This window comes from Aythya marila, assembly GCF_965140915.1.
Source record: "Aythya marila genome assembly, chromosome: 5".
NCBI classification, from domain to species: Eukaryota; Metazoa; Chordata; class Aves; order Anseriformes; family Anatidae; genus Aythya; species Aythya marila.
Genome location: NC_139046.1, coordinates 62473624 through 62495735, shown reverse-complemented (window position 1 = coordinate 62495735; position 22112 = coordinate 62473624). Strand labels below are relative to the sequence as shown.

The 22112-nt window shown below is 38.8% G+C and overlaps 1 protein-coding gene across 4 annotated transcripts in view; it reads left to right on the top strand.

Moving 5' to 3' along the window:
- Nucleotides 1-22112, top strand: part of DENND5A (DENN domain containing 5A) — a 62634-nt gene that overhangs the window by 8342 nt on the left and 32180 nt on the right. For all 4 annotated transcript variants that reach the window (XM_082762657.1, XM_082762655.1, XM_082762656.1 and 1 more), the window contains 4 exons: nt 6377-6448; nt 7045-7154; nt 7862-8522; nt 15356-15543. In XM_082762657.1, coding sequence (XP_082618783.1) covers nt 6377-6448; nt 7045-7154; nt 7862-8522; nt 15356-15543 — 1031 coding nt within the window. The remainder of the gene's footprint in view (nt 1-6376; nt 6449-7044; nt 7155-7861; nt 8523-15355; nt 15544-22112) is intronic.

Below are 22112 nucleotides of genomic sequence, written 5' to 3'. Positions count from 1 at the left end.
TACTGAAAGGAACATGTTCTCATGGGATCGGAATAAGGGATTGTTAGAAGCAAGCTTGCATTCCTTAGTTGACAAATAGGCCAAAAATAAATTGGGGCCTTTCATCGCACTGGTTATTTTCTTCCTCTTCTCTCTGCTTCCTCTAAAGAAAATCTTTTGACTCTTACAGATGAAGGATGGCACTCCACCCAACACACGATTCAGTTATGCTTAAGTATAGGGTGGTGTGTCCCTAACACGTTTTCCTACCTTTGTTTTAGAAAGGTAGGCAATAGACTTACTTTGTCTTTGAGTTCTTTTGTCAGCGAAAGTAGAACAGTAACTTGCTTAACGAAGTCTTTAGAGAAAGACACAGACGTGAGAGTCATAGGTTGTGGATTTGTTACAAATGCCATGGAATAACAGCTATTGGAGACGGTCCAATTTGACAAAAGTCCTGATTCACTACATACAGTGGATGAAACCCCTGATTTCAGCTGCTAAGACAGCACCTCTGCAAGAAAACAAATGTGATACTGAAGAATATGAATTTTCTGATATGGATAACCTGACCCACTTTCAAGACTGCTGAAGTTCCGATTCCAGCAGCAAATGACCTGGTGGAACCACCACTTCGGCTGGCACTGTGCCTGGTGGTCTTGCTGGCAGCGGGGAGAGGAGAGGACAGAACTGCAGGACGGTGGGCTAATGAGTTTCAGCATAAAAGTGAAGAATTCATGTTGGTGTATATGCAAGGAGGAGGTTCTCTCAGAAAGGGAATCCTCTCTGACAAGAAATACGTGCAGTTCTGCCTGAGGAGGAGCTGGGAGGAAGGAAGCAAATCACGGGAACGCATTTCTCTGTTGATGGAGTGACTGCTTACAGCCCTGGCAGCTGTAGCTTTCCTTGAATGGTAGTTTTTACTCCAAGAATTCTTGTTTAATGAATTTATTACTTTAATCTGCCAAACCGAGTGTTTCATAGGTTGTAGTTTATTTGCAGTTATATATGGCTTAATGGTTGTTTAAAAAGGGATCAGATAAATGTACTGCTTATTTTCATTTTTTGAAGTGAACTTTGCCTAATTATTGGAATATTAACAGTTCTCTAGCTATGCGTTTAAATGACTTTGCTTTAATAGTAGAATATGGGACTTGAAAAATCTTTTCTGTGATAGAAAGCATCCCTGTCTGTCTTTCTGACTAGAATGGTTCAATGAGATTACTATCCCATTTCACATCTGTTATGATGAAGGCCATCAAATTTAATCTTTTGTTTGGTTATCCCATTTTTTCTCTTAAGACTTGAAAATAGAATATTTGACTGTTTTTATTGGCAATTAGAAATGTGGTGAGTGTTATTTTTAACACATCTGCTTTGGCTTTAGCTTTAAGACATTGGTTCTTGGCACGACTGATGTCTAGAGACATCTTTATCACCTGTATTTTACGGTGTGAGCAGGTCAACTGTTGGTCATCTGACAGTTTGGCTAATAAAGAAGTCATTAGATCTCCCAGGGTACATGCGACCTCTTCTCTGCAGTGTTGTCATCCTCCACTCGCTCCAACCTTGTCCTAATTTTTCTCATTTGCTCCATTCTTTTGTAATTTCTACAGTGTGGATTCCAGAAATAAGCACACTACCTGTTTTGCCAGCCAACTATTTTTGTTTAGACTTGGACCATGGATTTTAGAGCTGGAGAGATTTTATGTTCAGTAAACTTAATTTTTAAGCATCACGTTCTTTCCAGAAAATTATTTATCTTTATATCTAGACATATAAACAAGACACTCGTTTTAATGGCATCAGGAATTATATGTACAACTTCTGTATGCTGAAAAAAAATTTCATGCGAATGTGCTCTTATGTGCAAAATATAACCATATTGTTTTGATTACATACTCTCTCTAATACCATTTTCCATTCAAAGATATCAGGTATGCAATAAAAATACACCAAAGCTGAATGAAGGGAATGACTAGCAGGCTATGTCACGGGAGTTTAGAGAAATAAGCTGCTTGACAGGGTGAAAGCAACAAACTGCTTAATCAGGATGGGTAGGGCTTTCTGGATTTCTTTGTTTTGTAATTATCTTGAGCAGATCGGCGTGCTCAGTGAACAAATGAAGGTGGCAGTATTAATGATTCTTTAAAATCAGTGTTGCGTGACCATTCAGATCTTTTGTCAGGCACTTCTGGTAATGAGGATAGCTGCTTCTGACTTATTGTCAGAGCAGGAAAACTGAGCCAGATCCCACCCTGCAGATTGCTGGTCAGAGGCTTTTCCAGCCACGCTGCAGGGAGAGATTCCTGTGCAGTTCTTAGTCACATGTAAATCATGTAAAGGTTTCCTTGGGAACTTGCATTGGAAATTTAGAAATGGCATTAACAATCCATCTGAACGTGTGTGGCTTCTGTTCCATAAGCTACCTGGAAAGATGTGTATGATTGGATTTATGGTGTATGTGGTAGGAGTTTCAGTACAGCTGTAGTTTATTTTGTGACCACACGTGAAGGTTTGACAGGAAATATCTTTCCACATGGTTACATGGGATGGTTACATGAGATTAATAACAGTGACAGCAGCCATGAATTGTCCTCCCAGTTCTGTGGACATGATATTGCCAATGGCAGAGTCAGAAAGGAGGAGAAAGGAGTGAGAGGTGTGTCAGTGGTGGCAGGATTTTCAGTCTGAATTCCCAGCCATTCAGAGGGGGCTTGTTTTCCTTCTTGTTTTTGAGAACTCAAAATTTCATCCTTTTCACTTACAAGTTTCAACTGAGAAGTATATTTTTACAGCTTATATATTGGGAGGAAGTCATGAGTAGATGAGCCTACAAGTTGCATAACCACTTTTCCTATTACTTTGTTGGGAGGACCTTTTTCTTTTCCTTAGGAATGCGAAGGTAACAAATTGATTTTTTTTTTTTTTTTTTCAGAGTAAGTCAGGAAAGGGTAGAAGACCTTTGGGATTCACTCCTCTTTTTACCCCACCTCAAAGCTGAGGAAAGCTTGGTAGATAGCATCCTTCAATAACCAGCAAGACGCTATGCTTCACTCTAGTTTCTCTAAGTTTTTCCCCCCTGTGTAATCTTGTAGAAAAGTTGTTTACATCGACAGGGATAGTTGTATGCAGGTACTCCCAAAGCAATGCTGTGTCCCACGGATTAGGAACTCCATGTAGTGGGTCTGTTTTTGAGTTTGTAAGCCCAGCTTCTGATCAGCCCGAGACAGGCACTGCTATCTTCTGCTTGCAGGTGGAGCAGCGAGAGAAGTCACAGGTAAGAGCAAGGTGGAGCCTAAAAATGAGCCAGAGGCTGCCTGCATGTGCTGCAAATCTACCTTGGATATGGCTTACGTTCAGCATTAGGTGTCTGGCTAAAATACCACTCAGTAAGATGAGACGGTGCTGTTAGCTCAAATGTACAATATCCTGCGTGTGTGCATTAGCTTTTCTAATGTGCATGCAATTAGGAAGCCCAAAGTACAGATGCATAGGCTGGAATCCTTTAAAGAGAGGAACCTTATGAAAAGCAGGATTTGGTGGTAGTAGTCCTTTAATAGAGTTCAAGTTCTCACACGTAGGACATTCTGAAAATTGTACGATGCATCATATTTTTATCAGTTTATATTCTCTTACATCTTAATTTTCTCAGGTCTAGAATAAAACTTGTCAATTTCTGACATTTCTCCTCCTGCATTTGTTAAAACCTTTCTTCAGAGTTTTTATCAAAACCCTTTCAATGAGTACTAAATTAATCAGATTTCTGATTTATGAAGAGATGGATCTTGAAGCCTGTATTTATTTTTGCCTTCTGCAGATCTGCTGCACTTGGTGTTTTGCTGGAGCAAGGATTGTGTGTGAGAAGCTTCTAAGTGCTCATAGATTTAGAAATTAAGGGTTAATTGCATTTGGTCACTGGGTATAAGCAAATGTTGTTTGTGGATTTTTTTTCCTGTCTTTTGATGGATGTCTAGTGATGAGCACTAGGTGGTCAGTGGAAGAAATGAAAGGGGAGGCAATGCAGGTGCTCAGGTTCTTACTGGTTGTAATGGCAAGAGAATAGTCTAGTCGGTGTCCCGGAGTTGCACAGATCCACTTTCTGTTCCCGGGTCGAACTTTGCAGGTGTCAGTGAGCTCTCACTTGAGATTCCCTGCCCCATCGGTATCTTCTGAATGCAGCCTTGCTTGGCCTGAAGGTCTGGTGGTTTGCTGTGTTACAAGCATTGAGGTTCTAACAAAGAGAGAGCTGATAAATTAAAAACCGTGCCGATGTGCTAAAGATGATGAGCATCATGCAAAAGTCAGCAAGACAGGTACGAAACCAGGAAAGAAGTGTAGAGGCTCTCTGACAAGAGCTGTGCAGTGCAGTAGCTGAATTGTTTGATCAAATGCAGGAAGGCATGTACGCTTCTGTCTGGACGTTGGTGGTGTTTTTCTGTGATCAGAAAGTAAGAGCATTATCATATATTTTACACTATTGATCATCCTAATGAGAAGGTGTTCGAGTCACAAATTGTTTTTTTCTTTCGAAAATGGGTGTGATCTTGCACGTCAGTGAATCCAGGGGTTGTGATGTGTGCTTTCCAAGATTAGGAGAAAACTTGACATTCAGATTTGTTCCTTACCTATGGGGAGAGGGGGGACAAACCAGCTTGGTAAATGTCTGAGGTTTTTCCTCAGCTATTTAAAAAAAAAAAAAAAAAAAAAAAAAAAAAAGCTGACATGACATCATCTGCACAGATGTAAATATAGAAAACAAGTAGGTGTGTTAAACCTCCTGACTTATTTTTTAAAACCTCTTTTAGAGAGGATTCTCTTTACCAAGTGTATGTGTCAGTGAGCAGAGATGTGATCTTCTCTTCTTTCTCCTTCTGGGGGATCGGAAGTTTCTTTATAGCCTTATTTCCATCATCTAAGGTTTTTAGCTCTTGTGTAAGTGTTGTTATTAAGTGTTCTGTGTCTTTGACTCTACTCTTCCCCAATACGGCTCTATCTTAGGGAAGTTTTTATTTTTTTTCCCCAAATCTGTCTCTCTATACATATTTCTGACTTCCCGGATATGCATTATTTTTTTTCTCTGAGCAATGATATCATTGAACAAAATAATACAAATCTAGTCAGGGACACTTTTTTAATGGAAAATCAGTTGAGTTGTTGCTTTTGAGACAAAAAGAAAAAAAAATCCCCACTTTAATTTCAGTGCTATAAAATGAGATCAATGAAATGGACGGGAGTATTTTAGGTACTGTGAGACCTGTCCTAGGTCCTGATTCAGGATAAGGTCCCTGAGGGAATATTTAGGATGTACTTAAGCCCAGATCCGAACTGAGGTGACATTAACCCTCAAAGTACTTGTAAGCATTCTCTGGAAACAAAGCTTTCTTGACTGTAGGGTGATGTGTTTGTCAGGTTCTTTATTGTCTACAGGCAGTGTTATAACCACCTCTGCGTGGCTACTTTGTGGAAGTGAGGGCTCCCCAGAATAAAGATCCTAGTTGGTTTAGCAACTGAGTCTTAAATACTACTGTAAAAGTAGAGAACAAACCCAACCATTTTCAAAATCAGTTTCTATTGCCATGTAATTGCAGCGCGCAAGGAAATAAGAGAGGAGTTGAAGAGTGTTTTCTCTTTTGCAGGTGTTGCTGAAATAGTTTGATTTGTTTAAATCATATGATTTCATGTAATTCTGACTGATTGTTAGTGCAGCTGCCAACAGCTGCATGATTGCTTAGCTAATTGCATTCTGGTAAGAGAGCAAAGCTTATTTTAAGATACGCAGTTGTGCTCTCTCATTTCCTTTTTTTTTTTTTTTTTTTTTTTTTTTTCTTTTTGAAGAAACTGTGTGCATTCAGAAGAGTAACTGTGTAGTTACTTCCTGGTATCACAGTGGACGTTTGTTGCTCTAGGGAAAATTAGAGAGGTTATAAGCGAGGTTTTATCAGTCAGTCTAGTGTACGGACAGAATCTGTGAAAAGTTAGAACCGTGCTGCTTAAATTCATACATTTACTTCTGTAGGCCTTCAAATGCTCTTGTCCTTGGGGCTAATTGCATCAATTGCTCTTCGGGAGTATTTTACAGTTTAACATGTAACACTTTCCTTCATTTACCAGGTAACTAATTACTGTTGTTGCATCACTATAGTGGCTGAGAGTACAGGAACTGGGAGCTGCTGTTACATATCGATCATCTCCTTCAAGAAATATCTGTCTGAAATGTGACATTTGTATAACGCTGTGTATGTAGAGAAACCACATTGGGAGAGTAGACTCTCTGTTGTGCATGCTAGTTCAGTATAGAATACCTACGTGTTGCTTGCTGGTATGTCTTAGCTATGATAATTACAGTTGACAGTATAAAATGTATAATGCAGTGTTGTTTTTATTTGTTATATAGCTTTATGCCAGTATATACAGGCCTCTAAAACCCGAGATGGTGCCAGCCGTTTCATTTCAAGTGCAACAGAAGGTAAAGGAAAAAGTGTGGGGAAAAACAGCACAATTTTTTATTCTCCTGATACCCTATCTTCATGCCTCTTGATCTTTTAACCCTTTAGACTCTCTCTTCACAGCCAATGTTTTGTAATAGATGGTGGATACCCTTTTTGCTAAGTCTTGAAGAAGAAACTAACTAAGTGATGCCACTTCTGTGTTTATCTTAAACTTGCATCATCTTTGTCTCTTGTCTATTTGTGCTTTTCTTCAGTAACAAAATTTCACTGAACCTTAAGCTTTAATTATGCTTTAATGAGAATCTGAAATATTTGAAGAGTAATTCAGAGAATTTCTGTCACAATCATAGTCCGAAGACAGTCACACTTAAGGAAAAGCACAGATACTTAATGATATAAAAATGTTACAGTGCCAATCCTTGCTAATATCTGCAGTCTAATTATATGCTTTAACTAACTGTCTTGCATTTTCTGTTTCTCTTAAAAGGAATGTGTGTGTTTAAATCACTTAATCCTCACATCTACCTGCTGATGTCCCGCTTTTTGGCCTTGTTTGAGCTTAAAAAGAGATATTTACAAAATATTTACTTCAGTGTCTTTCTTTCACCTTCAGGGGAAAACTTTGAACAGACTCCGTTAAGACGCACATTTAAGTCCAAAGTTCTTGCTCGCTATCCTGAGAATGTTGAATGGAACCCTTTTGACCAGGATGCAGTGGGAATGGTCAGTATCGCTTAATGACTTTTGCTTTTAAGACAAATACCTACCTTAATAAGTGGAGGCATTCGCTTGTGTTTTCCTTGACAAAAAAAAAAAAGTCATTGTATGAAGTCTGTTATAGACTGTAAAAAAAATTGCTTTGAATTTTGCAGGCTCAAAGATTTTCTCACTTAATTGAGATATTTTTTAAAGGAACCTAGTTAAACCTAGTTAAAACTGATAAGTGATGCATACATAGGACGTTTTTTATTTTCTTTACAACTTTTTCTGTTACATTTTACAGAATAGTTTGGAGAAATAAGTTAGTGTGATTAATGAATCTTTGCGCATGAGTTTCTGTTCAGTGTAGTTTTCTCATTTAGATCAAATATAGTACTTTGTCTGGTTTCTAGCCCTAGTGAATAAAATACTTTTATGTGAGTTTGTATTTTGTTGTTTTATTATCACTGAGGTTTGTAACAAAATGGTTATTGCTCTCAATAGAAACCACATAGAGTCCTTTCAACATGTTTACTTTTTCTAATTTGAATATGTATAAATATATTGTACAGAGATGTAACACTTAATACATTTTTAATCTGAAATGTGATAGCAATCTATGGATTCTAAATCCTATTTTAATGAGTGCTCCATTCATTAATGAGGCAGGAGGATAGAAAAAAGTGTTAACTGATACTATTTCCCTTCCCCCCTTCTTTTTTTTTTTGTAGCTGTGTATGCCTAAAGGGCTTGCTTTCAAGACACAAGCAGATTCTAGAGAACCTCAGTTCCACTCTTTTATTATTACTCGTGAAGATGGCTCACGGACATTTGGATTTTCTCTCACATTCTTTGAGGAAGTTACTAGCAAACAGATCTGCAGTGCAATGCAGACGTTGTATCATATGCACAATGCTGAATACGACATTCTTCATACTCCACCCACAAATGACAAAGATAGCTGCAGCAGCACTGGGGACTGCAATGGCACTTCTGTTTCAAAGCTACAGCGTTTTAACTCGTATGACATTAGCAGAGACACGCTCTATGTCTCAAAGTGCATTTGTCTGATTACTCCAATGTCTTTCATGAAAGCTTGTAAGAAAGTACTAGAACAACTTCACCAAGCAGTGACTTCACCTCAGCCGCCACCTCTACCTTTAGAAAGCTACATCTACAATATTCTGTATGAGGTTCCTCTTCCTCCAGCAGGAAGGTCGTTAAAATTTTCAGGTGTTTATGGACCAATTATCTGCCAGAGGCCAAGCACCAACGAACTACCATTATTTGATTTTCCAGTTAAAGAAGTTTTTGAATTGCTTGGAGTGGAAAATGTGGTTCAACTCTTTACCTGTGCCCTCTTGGAATTTCAGATACTGCTTTATTCACAGCGTGAGTACTTGATCTTTGTTTTCTTATCTGGTAGTTGTACTGGCACAAGGGCTTTTCATGTCTGGAATTTTTAAAATTAAAAAAAAAAAAGGAAAACACACCTACAGCGCAACATTATCATGCTAATAGAGTAAGACTGATCTATATACAGGATTTAATGTCAAGAAAAGATCTCAAGTTGCAAAGAGCTTTGTTTTGGTTCCTGTTTCTAGACACCTAAATGTAAAAACTTAGGCTTTCATGTTATCTCCTGTGTTCATGGACTGACTGTCCATTTTATTGTTGTCTCTGGAAGTGTTCTGTGGTTGGGTAGGGTAGTACGCTTTCTCTCATGTTCCTCTCCAGTTACTTTGCTGAATTCTCCCTCCCATCTCTGCCAAACTCTCTGTGAATTTTGAGAAGATAAAAAGCTATGTATGGTTTTGAAAAAGAATTAACGGTATGAACTTAGTTTTTTCGTTGAGTACCTACAGTCACATTTCAGTTGTTGTTTTGAAATAAAATTATCAGAAAAATGTAGTTTGCCTGGATTTAAATTCCAAGTCTCTGTTAAGCTCTGAAATGGTTATTGCTGATATCATGTAAAAAAAATAAATTGCTTTTAAGACCATAGGCAGGAACTATGCTATGTTAAAATATTTTGAATACAGAGCTTCTTACTCTACATCCTGTTAGTCTAAAAGAGAGTACATGGAATTATGCCAGTTTTTTTCTACTTCTAGTTGCCCTAACATGGCTAACATTATGAATAGATGAGTTTGGACTAATGGTATGGATTAAAGTAGATAGACTGCATTTTGAACGGTTTTATAATAATGACAAGCCTAGAAGACCCTAAGGTGAGTCCCAGGATAGCTTATGGTGGTATGGAAATCTGTTTTCAGTATTTTCTTCCATTGAGCTGTCACTGAAATATGTGGAAAACAAATAGTCATCATTTATAAAATATGTCCTGCAGTTATTAGCAAATTTATCCATGAATTTAAACATGAAATAAAGATGTGTATGTGCGTTGAGATGCGTGCATAGACTAAAGCCAAAGAATGATTTCGTGTGATGGTCAAGGCGATCAAAAGTATATGATGGCAGTAAGGCATTATGGCTTGCTGCATTGTGTAAACAATGCTAACTGCCAGAGAAAAACTCTGCAGTTGTTCAAACATCATCAAAAAAAAAAAAACAAAAACTTGATGGTATTAGTAGTTAGTATCTTGGACCTAATAAATAAATAAATAAATAAAATTTCTTTTACGCCATGCCTAAGGGGATCTGTAGGTCCAGGCAACACTTTGCATATTATTCGCAGAAGATCTGGAAATACTTGGCTAACAGACAAACTTTGTTGTGTTTTCTCCAGAACTGGATTAGACATTTATGTATTTGGGCTTTAGGGAAAGCTTGTTAATGCAGACAGCACTGTGTCACCAGAGCAAGATTCAAACCCCACCTCTTCCACCTGGAGACGGGGCCCGGTCAGCCCGTAGCTGTTCCTGAGGTGTCACGGGGCAGACGTGTGTGTGTGCCCAGCCAGCTGGAAGCCCGTCAGGATGAGCAGTGCCCACAGCAGTGCTCCTGGATCCCTTTCCAGCCCTTTACTCGCTTCTCCTGGGCAGGCCCTCAGCTCCCGTGTGGCCCGGCCTTCTATGTTCTGGCTTTTGTTTCCAACGTCACCTTAATAGGCTTGACTTTTTCTCCCCTTTGGCACTTTCCGAGTGTCTGATCGGTGGTTAATTAATGTAGCTTAAAATAGCTCTGGGATGTGAGATTTTTGACTGCACACACAGACATACAGAAATCAAGAGAAAGGGATTAATGCAACCCAAGGCCTGTAGCCCTGGATCTTGGGCATTTTCTGTCCACTGTTTCCCCTGCCTTATACCAAACTTCGGATGAGTTGGGCTTCTCTACACCTTAATGAAGTGTCTTGTCTGAGTGTATCAAGCTTTCACTTATAGTTTTTGGCTGAAAGTCCTCTTCTAGTAGAAAATAAATTTCATTATTTGTTTGTTGACTTTTGTCCATCAATTTTAGCAATCTAGTGCTTCCTCAGTAGCTGTAGGGTTTTTGAAACGTACTTTCTGGAGTATTCAATCTTGGACTTTTTTTTCTTGCTATTTTTCTTTAAAACAAACAAACAAACAAAACAACAAGAACAAAAACAAACAACAACAAAAACAAAGTAAAAAGCAACACAGCTTTTTGGGGCAGTTTACTATTATTTACTGAATTTACTGTCAAAGCTACTAGTGAGTTAATAACAGAAGATACAGGATACTGCTGGAGTTGCCAGCACAGAAGATGAAGACTTTTCTAAAATGCTTTTGATAAAGACATTCTTTATTTTCTTATTATCTGAAATGGGAGTGGGTAGTATTTTTTAAGTCCTAGAAATCAAGTTTTTCTTCCTGAAAAATCTCATGTCTTTTCTGAGTTACTCTGTTTTCTTTTATGTGGCAGTGAAGTAGAAAATTGGTAGAGTGATTGCTTGCTTTGATGTTTAAAAGAGTGTTATCAGTAGGAAAAGGGAAAATCTGACTGAGGTGCTGGTTGTCTGTACCTTTACCATTTCCTTCTTTTGCTTTTTTTTTAGATACGGATGATGGTGTGCTCAGTTCTGAGTGGAACTAGAAAGTACTTGAACTTTTGGAAAGGGCTTGCTCATGTTCTTGTACAAACAGTTCTGCGAGGTCTAGGTTGTCTTTGTGAATCTAAATCTTATTTGTTTCAGCATCCTTTGGTTTTTGTAAATCTTTTGGTGCCCAAACCTGTGACAGCTGAAACTGCTGAGATCACTTCTCCTAGGTCAGATGAGATTGCTGGATTTAGATTTAAGACAGTATAAGAGGGTTTGCTAATGAGGTTTACTTTTTTTATTTTTTTCCTCTTGGAGGGCTTTGCAGCCAGATACATTTGTTTTTTGAAACAAATTATGTAGCATTTTAAGTTGCTGGCTGTCCTTGGAATTGGAGTAACTTCACTTGGCAGCGAGTGTGTTTTGCTTCTGAGATTCCTTTGACATGTTTCTGACATTATGCTTCTGGAAGTTCTTCTTTTGTCCCACTATATTGGCACAGCTTGTATGTTTGGGATCAGTGCCTTCCAAATGTAGGGAAGGAATGAGCTCCTTGATTTGACTGTTGTTTTGTGAGAATTGCCTCTCCCGCTTGGGAAAGCGTTAGAGGAACATCCATGCCTATGAGGTGATGAAGAACCCAAAGCTGCTCCTAGTGCTGAGCTGCTACTAAGGAATTCAGGCAAAAATATGAGAAGACAGTGGTGCTGAAGGAGACCTTTAGTTGTGCCCTCACTAGGTTATTTTGCAGAAGCTGATTTGCATTCCTGCAATTTATGTTGCTCTTACATCTGTGAAGCAGATTTATTTCTTATCTCTAGAGCACCTAGAGCTTTTCTGAAAAGTGTGCACTGAGTTAGGACAGCTGCAAAATTTGCTTGGAGGAAGCTTTTCTAAACAGCTAAAAACAATAAAAGGAGAAATACAATGCACCACTGCCACAGGTGATCTTGCTCAGTTTTATTTTTCTTTGTATTTTCTGGCTGCTGCCATTTTCAAGTAAAAAATTACAGTTTTTTAGTTGATTGCGTTGACTTTGAATCGCTCCCCCCATCTACTTCACTTGCTTACGATGATGTTCCCTCTGGAGATGTGAAGTATTAGTTTTAATTTCTTTGCCCTGGTGGTCCCACGTTGGCAGACTCCAGTCATGGCATAAGATGTTTTCTTATGCCTTCAACGACTTAGGAGAACTGCTGTTTGGTGCAGGCATCTGTAACCAGCCTGTCAGACACAAAAAGTGAACACGAATAGGAAGATCTTTGACCCACTGCCGCTGCTAACCACAATTCTCTCTTACTGCAGTAGCAGGTTGTTTTTTTTTATTATTATTATTACTTTTATTTTTTTTCAGTAAAAAGCCCAATTAAAGAAGTGCATGTTTCTTCCTAAGGAGCCTGACATACTGAATACCTATTCTCAGTACAACTTTTTTTTTTTTTTTTTTTTCATGCCTAAAGGAAACTCTAGGTCCAGCAGTGCTTTTTTCTGATGGCTCAGCTGCATGTCATGTGCCTACAGGGACTGCCTATGTAACTCTTTTTCACTTTCTGATCCTCTTCAGCTTAAGGAGAGGCTTAACCCTGTCAAATAGCACATCCTTCTAGTTGAGTCACGTATTTTCTGAAGATGTCCAAACTTGTCTGTGGTAGCGGTCCTGCACTGTAAGGGCAACTCTGCTTTAAACTAACAGTATGCGAGTGGCATGGGGGATGGAAATTATTTGACAAATATAGCAGTATTTCTTTGTCATCTAAAAGAAAGTAGCTGTTTTTTTTCCTTGCACGTTGATCAGTTAAGTACTTGCCATCCAAAGTGCCCTAGTGGTGTGTCACTTTTCCTCTACCAGAGCTCTTGCACAATACAAAGCCTGTGGCATTGGCACCAGAATAAGCATAAAGTTTCAAAACCAAGATTAGCACCGCTACTGAAGCACTTCCTACCTGTTGTGTGGTGTTTTTTTTTTTTTTTTTTGTTTGTTTGTTTTTTCCCCTAAATCCTTCGTAATTCTTTAATATCAGAAATACGCTGCTTTCCCTTTTTTTGTAAAGCAAATGAAACACCCCACCCGTGCTGGATAGGTATAACTTAAGAAAGCGTTCAAATTATTTTGGTTTCTGTTTGCAGGCTTCTTGTCTTTATCCTTTTGTCACTGGCTCCTGAAGTGCACAAAGCCTGCCGAATGTAGTGACCATTCTTGGCAGGCTGTGGTGATGCAGGTCAGGTGTCTGGGAATGGCTCATGCCGTGTGGCTCTCCAGGATCAGAGAGTGTGTTTGCAGGCAGCTGGGTTGCAGGAGGTAGTTGCTGAGTGGATAGAAAATTTGAATTATTGATTTAACTTTGTAATTAATTTGAAAGGCTAATACTAAAGTTAGCATAATGACAGAGAGAGAAGTTGTATTTAAATTAGCCAGCAGAATTAGGCATGATTTTTTTTTTGCGTGTGTGTAGTAGGAAAACACTTTCTATTCTGAGACTTGTTCTTTCAGATAAACAAGCTGAATATGAACCAGCTGGAATATTTGTGTATCTCCGGCTTCTTTAAAGTAGCTTTTAATGCTGAAGAAAACAGGGCATGTGGTAGATTCTTCTTCCCAAAGCTTATCATTAATTCATCACTTCTTAGCATTCGGTCTGTGATTAAAGCTGCAAACCAGTAACTGTGCAGGCAGAAACTGGTGTCCAGGCAGAATAGGGCAGTGTTGCTAGTAATGTTGATTGAATTGTTCCCTAACGTGCTTCAGTCCAGGTATGCTACTTGCAAAAACATAGAACTGTTTAAGGCATCCTAGCTCGTTTTAATTTAAGGAGCACCAGCACAGCAGATCTGGTGTGAGACCGTGAGGAGTAGCATTATGCAGTAACCTTTTTGCCAGGCGTAGCTTGATCTGAAACTGAAAATTGAAAGTCTGGATTGCAGAATTGACTGCTGGTAGTAGCAAAACCTGTGGTGAGTTCCTCTTGCAGACCCCAGACTCTCTAACTTCGATTCCACGCAAAACGAATCATGAATGCCAGGAACTGCTTAATTTCACTCTGGAGCGTTTGTTTAGAACAAATATTGTTTGCACTCTTCATATCCACTCTGCAACAGTGTAGTAACAGCTTCAGAAACTTCCATGCCTGAACCTGTGCATTCAGGCTGCTTTTGCAATATCACATTGTCTGTAATCTTATGAATGTGTTGGAAGACACCTCCTCCCACCACACATGCATACACACACACGCACAAAGGATGCTGTTGGTTTTTTTTATTATTATTTTTCCCTTCCTCCTATTCCCTCTGCCTCCCTTTCTGGCTGGAATTAGGTATTGTTGCAGAATCATGCAGAAGGCATCCTTTGTTTACAGCTTGTACTGTATTTATAGCTTGATTGACGATAGGAGCTGTCTTAGTCTTACAAGCTTGCTTTATGGGCTTTCCAGCCTGGCTGCTCAGAAGCATTCTGAACGTTTTAGTGGTTGTTTGCATTAAACCACATGTTCTCAGTTCATCTGGTGTTGCCTCTTTTGCAGGGTATAGATATCAAAAAACATTAGAGAAGATTCCAGAGTATAAAAGAGGAGGGGGAGGTTTTGGCCCAGCATACTGCAATATTAACTGCTCTAGACACCAGCTGCTGAATAAAAAAGATCTTTTTGTATGCATGTTGCATAGGTGCAGCTAGCACTGCTGTTAAATGCTGTGAGGAAGAGTTGTTTTTACATTGAACTGAGAGTTTGGTCATGTGTTTCTAAGGACAAATGAAGCCAATCCTTTTTATTTCTTACGCAGATATTTCGGTCCCACTATTGGGTTGGCTACTATGCAGCATGCTTTATAGACGGTTAAGCACTCTTTTAGAAATGTTTATCTGAGAGATACCAGATGCCTTGGTTTTCATCCAAGGCTTGCATAGAAAGCCATAAGCATGGAGAAAATAAAATATTTCCGCTGTATTTCCTAGACAATTACAATACAGCTTCCACGCTCGAATGGTGGACCTGCTTGTAACCCTGGATGAGGTAGCAGAGGGTGACCTAAAGGGTGCTAAGACCTAACTTGCTCATTTCCGTGTGACTCGTGGAATGACCTACTTTGTGTTGAGCTCTCTTTGTCGTTTCAGCAAAATGGGCTTGGTGTACAAGTGTTGGCTTTCATTAAAGATGCTGCTCAGTTAGTAGCGAGTTTTGTGGTTTTACAGCAAGCTCTCGTTTCTTTAATTCAGAATGACTTAAATATCTTTATGAAAAGGATTTTTTTTCTTGCTCTTTTTCAGATTATCAGAGACTGATGACTGTGGCAGAGACCATCACAGCACTAATGTTTCCATTTCAGTGGCAGCATGTGTATGTTCCTATCCTTCCAGCATCCCTCCTCCATTTTCTTGATGCTCCTGTCCCTTACCTGATGGGCTTGCACTCCAATGGATTGGATGACAGGTCGAAGCTGGAACTCCCTCAGGAGGTGAGAGGAGCTTGTTTCAATTGATGAAATAACGTAGCTATGAGAAAAGTGAGGAATGAGACAAAAGATGAACGTTAACTGTAACAGCTGTTGTGAAATTCCCGCTGGCTCCGATTTGGGATGGATCTTATCTTTTTGGAGACTCTGGAGAAAATTCAATGAAATTGCTAAACAAAACCCCATCTTTGGAATTGTGTGCTCTGATAAAGTTAGACTATAATTTTACATGTGTCTTTTACAGAAAGAACAATTTTATGGTGCAAAACTAACATATGTTGTGCTAGGAAATGCAGAAAAGTGCAGTGTGACCTTAAGGTCAAAAAAGCTGCTATGGCCAAAAGGCCTTACAGCTGCTTGTGTGGTGCTGACTGAGCAAATCTTTACTGACATCAGTGCTGTGCTCTGCTTGCTCTGGTTCCTAGCTGTGCAGGATTAGGCTGGGTTTCTCTGCACTGTGTTTCTGAGTTGGCGTTGGTTTACCTGGACCCAGCTGGTCAGTTGTCTGTACCAAAACTATTTTGGTTTTTCCTCTGAATGTAAACTTCAGCTCATAGCAAAATGTCAGCACCTACTTAAGCAAACTGATACTAACTGGGATAGTGCTAAGGAAATCCTGCCTTGTAGTGAGCTTAGTTTAGCAACAGCTACTAAATAAATTATGGGAATGGTCCATAAAGACTTTGCAACTCATACGTGGGGCTGGGACTACATTAAAACCACATAGGGGTTGTTTTTATTTTATCCCGCTGTTCACAAATATTATTTTTAGGGCAGTGCCAGGAGAGACTTCAGGAGCTGTTTGTGAGAATCAAGGGACCAACAGTGGTCGAGCACTACCTGAGGTAGCAGAGGAGGTGCCTGCAGGAGCCAGCAACTACCTGTGGGAAGCAGGTGTCAGGTGGCTGCTGGCTGGCTGGGTCAGGCAGCTCCATCGGTAGGCTGGATGGCTTCTCTTGTGGGGTAGCACTGGTGTGTTTGCTCTTGTAAGTAGCAACTGATGAGAGTTGAAGTGTCGTCTGGCTGTTGCGAAGAAGCTGGACAGCTCAATCCGATCGCCCTCTGGGAAGCTGGTGTTTGCAGAATGGTTAGGTGTGGAACAGCAGGTCTGGCCCCTGCTGGAGTCTGCTTAGTAGCTAGCATAGGTGTAACTTCACAGGGGAAGGACTGGGTAAATCCTGGAAAACATTCTGCTTAGAAAATCCTACTACTAGGGTCCATACTCTTTGTCACTTTCTCTGGTTGCCCATTTGCTTCTATTATCATTTAAATTACTGGAGAAGCGGTGTGGAGAAGTGTGGCAGGGAGAGGATTTTTTTGGTGATGGTGGTTGTTGCTTTTTTTTTTTTTTTATCTGCTTCATTATTAGATAGTTCTGCAACATAGCTTGACATAAACTTCCTAAAAAAGCTATGTGGAAATAAAGACAAGATATTTTTGTGAACTTCCAGTCTGGTCACCATGCCAACATTGCTCTTTTTACTCAAATCCATATGCTGGTAGTTTTCATTGGCTTTTCCTGGCAAGTTGAAAAGAAATTTTCTCCTCGAATTGTTGTGTTATTTTCCTGATAAAGCTCAAGTCTTTATAAATCTCCCGATTTCTTTTTCTCCCTCTCTTTTTGCATTGGCATAATTAATAACAGAGTAATTGAGTCTTTATGAATTAATAACAGAGTAATAACAGCAGTTAACACAGGAAGTTCCATCTGAACATGAGGGAGAAAGTTCTTTGCTGGAAGTGGGACGGAGCACTGGCGCAGGTTGCCCAGGGAGGTTGTGGGGTCTCCTTCCTTGGAGAAGTCCAAGCTGTCTGGACACAATCCTGGGTAATGTGCTTTAGGGGACCTTCTTGAGCAAGAAGGCTAAATGGTCTACACGGTCTCCAGAGGCACCTTACAACCTCAGGCATTCTGTGATGAACCTAATGTGTGTTCTTGCCATGAAGACAGTTTATTGGCTTTGTTTCCTATGTTTTTACGAAACTTTGAATGCGTTGACATGCCTAATGAATATGGCTAGTATACTTTTTATAGAGGATAGCTGGAGGATAGTAAAGTGTATGTGTGGGAATGTATATTAATATACACCATGGATGTTCTCGTTATTTTAGGAAGTTTCAAAAAGACTGTCCTCTTCTTGTAAAGAGAGATTTTTCTAACTTTGAAATGACTCTGGGACCTCCATATAAACATTTTTGAATGGATGCTTCAGTTATTTAAAGGGTAAATGTTTTTAAAGAGCTTTATCAGGTTACTTTGGAGGTTTGAACTAAGGTAGATCTGTTTATAGATGTTAAAAACGAAATCAAAGCAGTACTAAAAAAAATCACCTGGCATCACAACTTTTTTTTTTTTTTTTAGGTAGTCTTTAGTGAAGGTGGAGGAGTAGATTGTTTAGATTGTTGATACAGTCTTACTGAGATGCTATTGGGAAAGGAAGGAAAGGACACAGAGTACTTGAGATATCAGCAGGAATGTGCCTGTGTGATGGAATATGCTGCAGGATACAAACTTGTCCTGAAGCTTCAGCTTTTCTCTTGTGCCCACCCATTGTTGTCCCCCACCCCCCTCCAAGAGTGAGCTTTTACAGTTGGGTACATGGCGTAGTCTGAGAAATCCCCCTTTCTGGGAGCCACTGCTGAGTCAGGTTTCTTGGTAACTGCTGAAGATCTTAGTGCTGCACTTTGGGAAAGTAGCTATGGTATACAAGTGGACTTTAACATACAGCAGAGACTTCAAAGATGCCTAGGAAGTTGCCCTATACAAATAGGGCAAATTTGTTTATCCAAGAGGTAAACTAGGCTGGGAAGAAGAAAAGCTCGCTGTTGTTGAGATTTACATTGGAGAGTATTTACTTTTAAAAAGCAAAACAAGAAAAAATCTGCTCTTCTAATGAGGCATGAATGTACCATTTAAGATGCAAAGCAGAATCTGAAGTGCATGTTAGTCTCACTAAGTGAAACTACTGATCAGTATCAGTATTTCTGACAACAACAATTTAATCAGCTCTAATATATTTAGAACTGCAGATTACAGGTTCATCTCAAAACAACTTGGCATTCTGATTAGGCCTTCAGATACCCTTCACTTGAAGAGCCAGATAAGCTCTAAACATAATTCCTTATGGAGAAGCTGACAAGAAGCATGAATAAATGTCACGATCTAACAGTAGAAGAGGCCATAGGGCTTCTATTATGTGTACGTAAAGACAAATCTGTCATTGGTAACAAAAGCAACATTGCTATTTAATATTGCTTATCTCTAACGTTTGGGACGTATATGATACTATATGAAATCTTCAGGGTTATGTGAGGATCTCAGTTTCCAAGTCCTGCCTCTAGGCTTCTGATTCACAGATACAGTATCAGAATTTTCCTCCCTTATCAGAAGGGGTATCAGAACAGAGAGCTGTTCTACCTTCTAATTTATTTTGAGTCCTGAAAAAATGTTTGGCTTTGTCTTGAAACTGCATAAACCGCATCTCTGTCACGAATCCATTCATGTGGATGGATGGGACAGTTCTTATTATCCAAGATCTAACTTAGACAAAGAATAGGGAAGTGAGGATTGATGGAAAATATAGTTAGTGCTTCTCAGTTGAAGGGCATTGAGTATAGTATTAGGAAGAGTATAATACTGCTATCTAACATGGCAAGGATACTTCAGTGTCTCTATAGATCTCCTGGTTGTTATTTTGTAATGAAGTTGTAAAAATAGTTATTTGTATTGCTCTAAATGTTTTAAAAATTCTTTAGGCTAATATATTTGGAAAGACTGACTGTCCTAACTGTTAGGTCTTCCACAGATATGCCATAAAGCTTGTTTAGGTTTGCTTGTCGTGGCAGTCTCCCATATTTTGGCCACAGCTGATGCTTTAAGGAATGCTTTACCATGGGAATGTGGAAACGCAGCTGTATCTGAGAAGTTGATGCTTTGTCAGATGACAGTTAAAATCTTCAGCAAAATAACCTAGTACAAAAAGTAAGTTTGCATTGCTCAGTGGTGAATTCACTCAAGTTTACCGCTGATATGAAGACCCTGACTCTCAGTGGCCTGCTAAAAGTATAAAGAGGCTCGAAACTTACTGTAGGGTTGAGTCGAGTTTCTTGTGTATGTCAGTGATACAGTACACTTACAAGTTAAGCTTGTTCTTACATCTGTTGCTGCTTTTGCTGAGGGCTCTTTCTGTGTGCATGAGCATCCTTGTGGTTTCGCTGGTGGCTGCATCAGAGGCCTGTAAGGAACCCAGAAACGAAAGGGCGGGGGAGGCATGGGAGAAGCTGTGCTAGAATAAGAAGGTGCTGCAGAAACTGAAGGGGAAGGCAAGAACATGTAGCTGTTTCAGATGTTGCTAGCAAAATGTGGTTTGTTTATCGATAAGATTTATCAAAAAGGCGGTTAAACTAGCAGTCTTGCAAATCATAAACCCAGCAAATACTGAAGTAAGGCTGTTTTTCGATGTGTCTTTGAATTTCCTTTTAAAGAAACTTTTGCAAAGCTATAGCGATATATTTTTAACAGGCAAGTTAATCCCGGCCACTTCGTGCTTCTGACTTTGTGTGTGCATCTTGTCACTCACCTGCATGTGAATTATGGAAATTGCAATGATTCTGAGTCAAACTAAGCAACGTTAAATCTTCCAGCACTTGTTAAATCAAACAAAACCAGTATCTTCTTTAAAAATCTTACTTTTAATGAAGGATCTTGGGCAATAAACTCAGCTTTTAAAGTCTTCCAAATTTTCTAAAAGAAAACATACATATCTGTCATATTAACAAAGAAATGGATTCTCAGTATTTTTATTTCAACCATTAACAAGATGTTACCGAATATTAAATCTTAACAAATTCTCTCTTTTTTTAATTTATGTTTGTTTCAGAAGATAGTTCTATTGAAAAGCCTTTTTTCTTCTTGATGCCACCATATTTAGATCAGATTAACCATGATAATTATTTTGAAAGATCATCGCTGCTCTGTATGCATTTTCATGCTGTCTGCTGGTGTGATAGATCCTTGATAATACTGCAGATTTATTGACAGACTTCAGTTTTACGTTAGTCAGTTTTCCTGCACTGCCGTGTTAAAGAGCCACTCAACGAGTTAAATTCATGTTTCTGAAGGCTGCAGCTTTAAGTTGTTCTACATCACAAATTCTGACTTTTGCATGAAGATCAGTAGTGCTGAGAATGAACAAAAAAATTCATCATTTGCTCACAGGAATTCTTTAGAATTTAGGAGTTCTGTAAACATAATTTCCACTAGCCAACCATGCATATATATATTTACATACCATGTTTCTTGTCTTTTAAGTGAAGTTGGGTGGTTATTTGCAAAGTCACAGAGGTGATGTGTACTGCAGATATGCTGTAGATGAATGTTTCTTAGCCTTTTAATGCTGTATTCAAGCAGAAAACTTCACTCAGTCGTATTTTAATCTGACTGTCGAGGAGGGGATCTGAAAACCTGGATGCAACTTGTAGTCTGAGCACCTGTGTAGGACAAAGAATTAGATAGAACGTATTTTCTCTTTAGGGTGTCAGTGGGGCAGGGAGCTTACTCATTGTTTAGAGAATAAGCTCTTCCTTTTTAGACATTATTTTGGGAGAACCTAAATCATTTCCTTTTTTTTTTTTTTCTTTTTTTTGAACAGTCCTGAAAGGAAGGATATGGGCTTGATGCAGGCATTGCTAGATGTGTGTGTAATTTTGCCCCATACCGTACTTGAGGTGAAACTAAAGAATTGCAATTGTCCTCTGGCCTTGGAATTAGTGGGAGCAGTCTAAACTCCAATGAGGCAACTGAAAATTTTGCTGTTGACCTCAGGACATCAGGCTTTGGCATCGTGTATATATATGAACATTGATGTACGTATGTCTACGTTCCTAAGATGTGTCAGATTTTCACCAAAACCAAAACTCACCAAATATAGGGTGAGATAAATCCTAGAAAGATATGCAACTTCTTTTGGTGTTGTTACAGAAGCTACATAGGTGAATTATATATAAAATATATATTATATGATATATTATTATATAATATAATATATTATATATATATTATATATAATATATATATAATAATATAATAGTATATATTATATTATTATATAATATATTATATATATATATTATATATATATATATATATTTTTTTTTATTTGGTCTTTAGTAAATGAGTGAGATTGGAATAGGAAAACAGAATTGAACCTACTAGTTCAAATAATTTTTGTTTTCTTTTTTCCCCCTTGGAAGCAAGCCTCTAATCTTCCTTGGGGAACCAGTGTAGTTCTCAAGTTGTTTCCAAAAAAGACAAGATAATGTTATTGCAGCTTCTGCAATGTCATTACACCTTTCCAAGTGGAATGCACTGAACTTCAGAGGAATGGGTTTATGTGAGCACGGTAGTCACTTGTTTATGTATGCAGATGTCGAAAATACTGTTGCAAATATCTTGTAGTTAAAATCTAGCTGTATGTGTATGTATGAACAAAAGTACACACCTGTACCTAATATATACTACAATCTCTTCTGTATCTGATTTACTACTTTAAAAATGAGTCTTCTTCCTTAAT